The following is a 10572-nucleotide window of genomic DNA, read 5'->3' as shown; positions in this document are numbered from 1 at the left end:
CTTGATAAATCGAGCAGATATTTGAAGCTTACACAGCTACATTCTCGCTTGAAAATAACTTAAAAGTTTATTTTGTGACCCAGAAACAGTAATATTTAAAAGTTTTTAGCCCCGCTTGTCCACCATTGCCATGTTTGAGTTTTGGACGAGTTTTGCTGCACCCCTTTTACTAGAACTTCCTTTAAAACTATGAATTATTTTTGGAGGTTTGAAAACTTGTAGTGAATACATTCATACAATTTAAATACAACTATCACAATATTTGAAAATATAAATAATGTAAATGTAAAATAAAATAATACAAAATAAAAACATTTACTTTATGTTGATATTCTGTTAGTTATGTCAACGACAGACAAAACTAATGACAGACATCTTGACCTGGCATAGGTTCAATTGTCCTGGTAAGGCATGAAAGTGAACTGCTCCCAAACAGAATATTTTTTCTGAAATCTCTACACCATAAATACATTCCTGTTTTTGTCTTTTCTATATGTCAGCTATGAAAATGGTCTATACATGAATAACTAAGTTTTGTCTTCTATATTAGATAATAGAAACTGGTATAAATTATAGGGTTTGTCTTCTTTTTAAGAAATTGTTAAGATATTCTGTACATGATTAGATAAATGCATCTGTTCTGTGAATAAATGAAGGTTTCTTTAAATTGTCTTACACATCTTTGAAAGACTGAAATCCGCAACAGATTGCAAATCTAAATCTATGTTAGCTTAAGCAATCTGATCAGACCACTGAGGCTTGAGGGGAAAGCAAGAAGAAAGAAGAGAAAGAAATTAAAAGAATCAAAGAGAGTAAAAGGAGACAGAGTAGAAAGAAAAAAATAATGACATGTAAATAACAGGGTGAAGGGTTACAAATATGTAGAATTGCAATATTTTGTGTAGCAAAATGACATAAATTCAGTGACACTAGATATCAATATTTGATTAAATAACTTCAACTACCGTCAACTTCAACTACTCTGTGAAAACGACAAACAGACTCTTCTCATACACCACCATCCTGAGATAACAGATGAGAGATGATAGCAGACTGACTCAAACCTATGGCACACACAATGTGAGTGGTCCTCCAGTGCTGGCTCATCCTTACTCTCTTTTCTGTTCTGATCTTCAATCCGTGTGTATGTGTGTGTCTGTTACAGTGGCAGAAATCGTTGAAATAGTTTCAACATGGAAAACAAGTGACATACAATAACTCAAAGCACAGGGTTTCACATGTGGTTTGGAAAAATAAACTTTTTAAAAAACTCTACTAGTATAAGTTAACTTTAGAATGCACTAAATGATAAATGCATTGTTTAGATATTTCAAAAGTGGACAAGCAATTTGGGTGGCACGGTGGTTAGCACTGTTGCTGCACAGCAAGAAGGTCCTGAGTTCAATTCCACCATCAGGCTGGGGTCTTTCTGTGTGGAATTTGCATGTTCTCCTTGTGTTTGTGTGGGATTACTCCAGCTTCCTCTCACTGTGCAAAGATGTGTGCTTAGTGAGGATAGGTTAATTGTTTAATCTAAATTGAAAGTGAGTGCAAATAGTTGTCTGTCTTTGTGTGTTCGACTGGTGACCTGTCCAGGGTGTACCCTGACTCTTTCCCTATGACAGCTGGGATAGGCTCCAGCAACCCTGAACAGGATAAGTGGAAGCGAATGGATGAATGGACAATTTGGATTACATGTTACATAATTTGTAAATAGATTACATGCATTTTAGTTGCTAGGGATATTAAATAAAAGAAAAAGTTGTTTATTTTTGCGAGAGATACAGTGTCTCACAAATGTGACACAAGCCTTTGCATTTTTTTGAGTTTTTTTAGTCTGTTTCTTATTGCTGAATCATGAACTCTGACATGAGACGTGTGAAGTTTGTTTCTTTAGATCATGGCACAATGCAGTACTTTTAGGGATCTTTTAACCTGCTTCACTTTATCAGAGTAGTACTGTTCAAATGATTTCTTGATTCAACTGGTCTGCCAGCAATCAGGCCTGAGTATGTTTAGTGAAACTAAACTAATTTAATCACAGTTAAATCACGATTTAACAAGACGGGCAATTACTTTTTCACACAGGACCAAGCTGGTTTGGATTACTTTTCTTCCTTAATTAAAGGAGTCATCATTTAAATCATTTGACCATTTATTCAAGTGGCATTTGTCTAATTTTTTTTTTTGATGATCTGAAACAGCTACAGTTAAGTGTGACAAATATTCTAATGTGCTAAAACATTAGTAAATGAGGAAGGGGACAAACACTTTTTTACACCACTGTAGATATTTTGACAACAAACAATACTAAAAGTCGGTATATGTCTTTATTATGTGTCAGTTTATATAAACATTGCTTCCACTTCTGAAAACAAGACATGTCAGAAAAAGATGGGAGTACCACAGATGTACTCCCATAATATCCTCTGAACAGTTGTAGCTAATAGCAAAATCCTAGGTTACTTTATGTCAAACTGTAATGAAGGATGACAGAAAAAGTTAAACCATAGTTTTACAAAGTACTATATGACAGGGGAACTAAATAGATTCTATTAGAGAAAAGGAGAGAAAAAGAAAAAAGACTGACATTTAAGTTACAAATCAGCTTCCTGTTCCTCAAGAAATTCAATAAATTTCTTAGTTTTTCCCAGTTTCTTTTCACTTTCCTCAATTTTTTCGCCGAACTCCTCGTGCTTCCTGTTAATATAAGCTTCTGTTTGCTTCACATAATTCTTAACATTCTCCATAAATTTATCTAGTGGAGGAAAATCAGCATCATGTGATGCTTGCATCGTTTTCTTCATCAGTGCGATCATCGGGTCCATAAAGCTCATGTATTCATTCATCAGCTCTGTAGTGGAGGCCACTTCTTCCTCATGCTCAGCCTAATAGGACAACATTTAATCACTTTAATAACATTACACAAATTCAGTTTACTGTTGCCACATTATAATTTTTTTAATATGTAAACAAATCACCTTTACAGCTCTCTAATACACCACTACTCTTAGACAATGTTTGGCAAGTATGTGAGAAACATGTACTGACCTTCAGTTTTTCTATTTGTTGTCGTGTTTTCTGATAGGTTTCTCTGAGTTGTTCCTGAAAATCCAAAGTGACCATTGAGATGGTTATTGTTCAATAGATGTATGGCTGAAGTTATAAAATAGTGCATAATGTAACAAATACTAATGATATTAGTGTTATTATGAAACCCTGTTTTCTGTTACATTGCTGCTTTGGTGCACAAATGGCCTACACCATTTCTGTCTGAAATATAACAGTTTTGTGTTGTTGTTTTGCTTATTTTTGTACTGTTTCTTTTGTTATAATCAGATAGAAATGTCAAAAAGTCTGAATAACATATAAAGAAATGAAAAAAACCCAACACATTTCATAAGAAAACGTATTTGTGGTCACTTGCAAACTCTGTTGACTTGCAAATTACTTCAATAAAGTCACTCAAGATTAAGCAAAAACTAGTGGTCCTTAAGTGTAAAATTGCTGACTGAGCAATGTTGAATGTACCAGTTGGTCCTTGTCTATCAGGGCACTTGAAAGGCAAACCAGACACAGCAGGGTGAACATGAGAAACAGGCTTTTGGTGGTGCGGGAAACAGTCACTCCACTGCTTGAGGCTAAAGCTGCTGCTGCCATCGCTGTTCTGTTTAAATCTGTTTTTAAAAAGAAAATGTACAAGTGTTAGGAAAAAGAGGTGAATAATACGTTTCCAGACTGGAGAGTTTTAAATTCTAGCTTCATTATTATTTTAAATCAAAAGATTTAAAACATCAAGATGTTTGAAGAACACACAACTTACAAAGAAATGCTGAAATTACTGAACTGCAACACATTTTGTAAAATTTTCAAATCATTTTCTAAAAGTCTTAAAATAAACTATGAGATGATCAGTTTTAATTTTCAGACTTACCTGTAACGTGAAAAGAATCTGGTGAATGAATAAATGACCAGAGCTCCTTTGTCCTTTTAAATATACACTGCTGTTTCCACCTCCCATTTCCTCCATGTGTGTGGGTGTGTTAAGGTGTGTTCCAGTGCTGTTCGTATTATTTCGCTTGTGTTTTTACGTCAGGCTTTCACTTTTGTTTCACAGATATTTGCCTGTTTTACTTCACAGGAATTCTGTGTGAAAGTGCAAAACACGAATGCTTAAAAAACACCCTAGCCCATTTACTGCTGCCACATCATCTGAAGAATCAACTTATTGTTGAAGCTGAGAAATTTATTTGACACATGATGGTGGTGAAATTGCTTTCAAAAAGTTTTTTGTTTTGTAAATGTAAGGAATAGAACATACAGAGATTTATTTTAAAATGAGGGGAGTAAAAGTAAAAAGTTGCTAAAAAAATAACTACTCAATTACAGACAAAATATTTGTACTTTGTTACTTCCTACCTCTGCCTGTCGGTAATGAGTTATAGTAACATTTTTTAAACATACACATCACATAAGTTTTAATATAATACATATAAATAGAACTACACATACATACAAATAAATAAATAAAAAATCAGCAGCTTTTTTTGGTTTTTGTTGTAAATCACAGTATTTGTTGACTCGAATATTAGTGCAAAATCACTCAAGAAGGAATGTAATACATTTTTAAAAAATGAAGAGGTGGCATCACAATATGCTTTAATAGATTACACTGGCACGCCAATACTGGCTCTCCTGTGTGTGTGCTTGGGTAATTTGTTTCTAGGTGTGTTGCACTATGTTTTCTCGTATCTATGTATAAGACTTCTTCCATATTTGCCTTTGAAGCTCAGGGTTTCACATTTGATTAACAAATAACTTTAAATGCCAATAACTAGGTGTGTGTGTAGGTGTGTGTGTCTCACAGTCAGTTTCCTAGTATGTGTGTGTAATGTTTGGGAAATAATTACTGTTCATCATTGTTTAATCCATATATCTACTAAATCATTGGGAAGTAATTATATAGAGTGCCTCACTCACAGAAAAGGCAATCACTGGAGTTAAGTTACATGAGTGTTTTGAAGTATATCTTATAATCAAACTCCCATTGAAAAATATTATAACACTTGCAATAAGTTACACACATGTTGGTATACCTCATATAATTCATCCCACGTTTAGGTTTGTTATGAGCATGCGTAATTAAAGCAGCATGTTTGTAAATACTTTGTAAGAAGCAGTGAAATGTCTGTCTGCATCCTTGAATTCAAAGTCAAGCGAGAGGACAACAAAGCCCTCAGAAAAGTTTTAATAGAATAACAAAGGCAAGGCAGTTTTATTTGTATAGCACACTTTCAGCACAAGGCAATTCAAGGTGCTTTACATGATTAAAATAAAACACATAAAACACCATAAAAGTAAAATACAAGAAAACATTTACAAAAAAGCATTTACAATAAAACAATAATCAAGACAATAATTTATATGAAAAAATTAAAACAAACAGGTAGAGAGCCATAATAGGATCAGTAACTCATAAGCAAGTCTAAATAATGAGTTTTAATTTTAGACTTAAAAGAGTTCAGTGTTTCTGCAGCTTTGCATTCTCCCGACAAAATCCCACAGTTGTGATAGAAGGAACATAGATGCAAGCAGGGAACGAGGATGGTGGCAGTGAAGGACATAGTGCCACCTAGGGGTGAACAAGCTGCCAAGATCAAACACACCATGGGCAAAGTCATGGATGCAAGGATTAAATAATGTTAGACCAGGGGCCCGTTCTTCGTACCTCGCTAAGTAAGCTGGATTTGATTGTTGACGATTTCGTGTGATCCTGGATCGTTCAGTTCCCCGAAGCTCATCCGGGACTTGCTGTCATAGCAACAGAGCCGTAAGCGTAAACCTGCTCGGGAGCAGGTTTACTTTATGTAAACAGGATTAGATCGCGGCCACGCAGGTATGTCTGCTTCATTTATATGAAAGCAACAGCGATATTCCACCACTGTTTCACCATAAATAAATATTATCAATGTAACTAAAGATAATGCAGCACCTGATCCTTTTATTGATTTCACACAGATACATACAGGTCATTCCCTAAAAAAGGGAAATGTACTATTAACATTCTATTACATGTATTTGATTATTTCAGATGTAATTCATATTTCAGAGTAGTAATTGTAAATTACTTCGTGTAATCAAGATGAGAGACCACGGCTATAAAAGCGAAGGTGGATTTGGGAAGCCTGTCGCAGCCATGTCCTGTCCGTATACGCGAGCAACCCATTGCGGAAGGTGCAAGATTGATAAGGAGAGTCCTCAGAATTCAGCGTATATTGCGGGATAGACAGGATCCTTTAGCTCAGCGCGACAGTGTGCTCATAGAGAGATATCGATTTTCCCGTGAGGGTATTATTCACTTAACCAACTTGTTGACGAGGGGTGCAGGACCACCACCTGTCTTCTTCTGCTCTGCCCTTTTCTTGGTTGCTGTTATGAACAAACAAACAGATTATTCCAGGGTCTCTTTCCAAGAGACGAAAAGCAATATAAGTGATAAATATTACCATTCTGTAGAATATTCTTATATTTCACTTTTACTTGTTCCCATGTTCTAGTGGGTCCTGTTGTGGCTCTAATGTGAAAGGGGATATAATATAACATAATATAATATAATATAATGTAATATAATATTGGATAATATAGTGTGATATGAAATTACTTACGAGTTTAATTTGTCAGCAACTTTCTGCCAGCCCTCTCTCCTTGCTTTTGCAGCCTTTGCAGTGTTCCCTTGCGTTCTGATTAAACTCTGAAACTCCTGAAATCCCTCACTCAAGAGTTCTTGCTCTGCTGCCGAAAAATACCGAGCGCGCTCCTTCGACATTTTCGCCGACCAATCAAAGGGTTGCCGATCAATGTTTCTACTATCGATGCGTAGCCCCTTTTACGACACCCAGTGATCTCACATTACTTCATCCAACTGTACTAATCGTCAACAGCAGGTGTGTTCGGAGAACCGGATTAGCGAGCTCACGGTTAGCGCGATGATTTGGTCTTGGATGTAGTAAGCGACGTACGAAGAACGGGCCCCAGGGGTAGGCAACTCCAGGCCTCCTGGAGGTTTTAGATGTGTCCATGATCCATCACAGCTGATTTGAAGGGCTAAATGTATAGTTTCACGCATCGGTTAAAACACTCGACTCCAGCTACATGACGCGCAGCTGGAAACACTTCCCGCCAGACGAGCTGCCCGAGATTCACAGAATTGACAGAAAATGTTACATTTTTGTGATTTATATCGTTATCGGGACAATAGAATTCTCATGTTGGGATATGAGATTTTGGTCATATCGCACAGCCCTATTTATCATTAACATATAAAATCCTCCTGAAAATGATAGCTAATAGTAAACTCCTAGTTTATGTAAAATTGTAAAGAAGGGGGACACTTTTAAAAAAGTTCAACCAAACTTAAACAAGTACTGTATGATAAGGGAACTAAACAGATGCAACATCAGAGAAAAAGGAAATCACTGAGACGGATGTTACAGTTCAGTTTGCTGTTCCTCAAGGAATTCAATAAATTTCTTCTGTGTTTGTAGATCTTTTTCACTTTCTTCTATTTTTCTTCCCAACTGCTCTTCCTCTCTATCAATGTAAGCCTCGGTTTCCTTCAGCATCTCTGTAATGAAGTCCGTTTGTTGTTTGATCTCAGTCACTTGTTGTTTGAACTCAGTCACTTTTTGTTTGGAGTCAGTCACATGTTGTTTCAACACAATCTGATAGGAGAACATTTAATTAATTTCATAACATTCCACAAACTCAGTTTACTCTTGCCACATTATATTTTGTCATATATGTACTTGAGTCACTTATTACAGCTCCTAATGCACCAGTATAATTAGACAATGTTTGTTAAGTATGTGAGAAACATGTACTGACCTTCAGTTTTTCTAGCTGCTGGTGTGATTTCTGATAGCTGTCTTTGAATTTTTCCTGAAAAACCAAAGTAAACATTGACATGGTTACAGTTTGGGAGATTCGTATGGCTGAAGTTAATATAATGCATAATGCAACAAATGCACAAAAAAAAATTAAGTTATTAAAAAAAAAATCATCACAAACTTTATTTGCGGTCACGCACAGAGTCTATCAACTTGGAAATTACAGTGAAGAGATCGTAAAAGACAGTTTACCAGTTGGTCCTTGTCTATCAAGGCACTTGAAAGACAAATCAGAGACAACAGGGTGAAGATGAGGAACAGGCCTTTGGTGCTGCTGGAAACAGTCAGTCCCCTGCTTGAGGCTAGAACTGCTGCCATCACTGTTTGGAGTAAATCTGCCTCTAAGATGAAATTGTACAGTGTAAAGCACAGTAAGTTAAATAGTAAGGTTACAAACTGAAGATTTTTATATTCAAATGTCATTATAATGTTAAATTTAAAAATGTACAACATGAACTGCAATACAACACATTTTAACAGTTTTGAATAAATTTGTTCAATTTCTTAGAATCATCTTTGATATGAGTTTTAATTTCTGAACTTACCTGTGATGTAAAAAGAAGTTGGTGAATGAACACATGAAGAGATGGGACATCGCAGTGCGCTTTTATACATTCTCCTGTTTCCACCTCCCATTTTGCTCAACTCTGCCACGTATGCGTCTGCATGTATGAACGTGGGTTTTAAGGTGTGTTTCCTTGTTGTTCCCGATATGTAGGCTGAGGTGTTTAGCTCACCTTCATACCTCGGGCTTTCATTTTTGTTTCACAGATATTTGCGTGTTTCACTTTACAGGAATATTACATCAGTAGTGTCACTTGAGACACGTGAAAATGCCTCAGTCACAACGTGGATTTTTTTTTTAAATAGATAAGTATACAGTATTTTTTAGGTCTTCTGAGTGTGTGGCATTCCAACTCATTCAACCAGTTACTGACAGGTGCAGATTCCTGGCATCCCTGCTTGATTGCACAACTGGTTTTTCCTCATTCACTCTTTCACTTTGGATATGCCCTCGCCCCAAGTGACTCACTTGGTTTTAGTAATAAAAATGACTGGAGATATCACAAAAAGAAAAATGACATTGTTGATTAAAATACAAAGATACTCAGAAGTCCCTTTCTGCTTATAAAAAAATTGTCACTATACATAAAACCCTAAAACAGTAGAACGTAGAAGGTGAAAAAAAGGGTCACACCATACCCATATGGAAAAGAAATAGAAAAAAACTTATAAAAGACTTGGATAAGATGTGGCCTACTTGATATAGTGAATCATATAAGGCTTATATGAGTTACTCATGAAAGTGACCACTTTCTCATTACTTTCATATATTGTTTTAGTAAGTATCCAAAACATACAAGTTTCATTTATATACTTTTTTAAGGGATCTTATATCTGTTTTCACTCTTGTATGCTTTTCATACAAGTTTCACACAAGACAGATACAAACTTTATACGATTTATATATATCTTTTCCATATGGGTATGCACATATTGTGCATGGGATCCTCAAACTGATGACAATACCTTTTGAGATCACATTTTCCTGAACTGTCCATCAAAGTGAGAAACACTCCAAAAATCAAAAGTCAGTTGATTCAGAAGGATTCAACCTTAAGAGCAGAGAGTTACCGAGCATAAACCTGCTGAAGCAAATGGTGGAGACCCTGTAGAGGCTTGGGACTGACGACAGTGACGAGGAGCCTGAGATGGCAGGTGATAAACAATGACAGAGGGTGGTGGAAACCCATAGGTGACACTAGTGTTGGCTAGGACTCCACACTGGACCACTGCAGTCACCTCAACCTGACCGCCAGCACTGGACTTCATATCAGATCACTGTCTGACACGTAACCCAGAAGGAGTCACAAGGAATGATCCTGCCAACAAAGCCAATAAATATTTTGGAAATCTACAACAAATAAGGACTGAGAGACTCTAATGGTGTCTTTCTATCTTATTTATTGAACATCTGCCACTGAACCACACAACCAAAGAGGACAGAAAATATATGATTTAAGGAATACTTGTTTTTGAGTTTATTCCTTAACCTTAGGATTTTCCCCCAAGGCTGCTGTTTATCACTATGTACTAACAAAAGAATTTCATGCCTAAATTATGTAGCACACCAAGCAGAAAAAGACTCCAACATAAAAAGAAATTACAAGTGGATATTTACACAACAGCGATTAACTGTATTAAATTGTATTTTTCTTCTACACTTGTTTTTATAGGAAACAAACAACTCTTCATTTGCTGTAAGTACAAATACTACAGTACATTCCAAAAATGAAACTGAAATTGATGGACACATTTATAACAACATGCAATGCTTTACTCTTTTGGGCTGACATATTTCAACAGTCACAGTATTGCCTTGTTGAACAGCCGGTCTGTCAAGTTTTGATCACAAGCCAAGGCTTTATGCAGCTCTCATAGTGATACAAATACTGGCTAGATTAGATCAGATACTGTCTGTATAAAGTGATACAATATGTACATTACCATCTCCGTCTAAAACCAAAAAGGCATGCTTATCAGAAGTAAGTGTCAGGACAAATATTAATAAAATATGTATGTCTGAAAAAGGGTGTAAATTTCAGTAGTTGTGATGAAAAAGAAT

General features: G+C 35.9%; 2 protein-coding genes across 3 annotated transcripts; both read right to left on the bottom strand.

Annotated features, from left to right (window-relative positions):
* Nucleotides 1-2311: 2311 nt before the first annotated feature.
* Nucleotides 2312-4022, bottom strand: LOC309701665 (uncharacterized protein). The gene is made up of 4 exons (XM_082525815.1): nucleotides 3935-4022; nucleotides 3532-3677; nucleotides 3052-3105; nucleotides 2312-2888 (listed from the first exon to the last, which is right to left on the bottom strand). The coding sequence occupies exons 2-4, from the start codon at nucleotides 3658-3660 to the stop codon at nucleotides 2598-2600; spliced, it is 474 nt and encodes a 157-aa protein (XP_082381941.1). The 5' UTR covers nucleotides 3661-3677; nucleotides 3935-4022; the 3' UTR covers nucleotides 2312-2597.
* Nucleotides 4023-5256: 1234 nt separating this feature from the next.
* On the bottom strand, nucleotides 5257-8595 carry LOC309701750 (uncharacterized protein). Of its 2 annotated transcripts, XR_014275234.1 has the most exons (5): nucleotides 8492-8595; nucleotides 8139-8287; nucleotides 7885-7938; nucleotides 6507-7721; nucleotides 5257-6429 (listed from the first exon to the last, which is right to left on the bottom strand). XR_014275234.1 is itself a non-coding variant. In XM_082525967.1 (4 exons), the coding sequence occupies exons 1-4, from the start codon at nucleotides 8580-8582 to the stop codon at nucleotides 7488-7490; spliced, it is 528 nt and encodes a 175-aa protein (XP_082382093.1). In that variant the 5' UTR covers nucleotides 8583-8595; the 3' UTR covers nucleotides 5257-7487. The 2 variants fall into 2 exon arrangements, 1 of the variants encoding a protein (XP_082382093.1); XM_082525967.1 differs by having other exon boundaries at nucleotides 5257-7721.
* Nucleotides 8596-10572: the final 1977 nt, after the last annotated feature.

Source organism: Aulonocara stuartgranti, assembly GCF_965226115.1.
Source record: "Aulonocara stuartgranti genome assembly, chromosome: 3".
Taxonomy (NCBI): domain Eukaryota; kingdom Metazoa; phylum Chordata; class Actinopteri; order Cichliformes; family Cichlidae; genus Aulonocara; species Aulonocara stuartgranti.
Note: the sequence above shows the minus strand (reverse complement) of the source record. Positions and strands in the feature narration are given on the sequence as shown.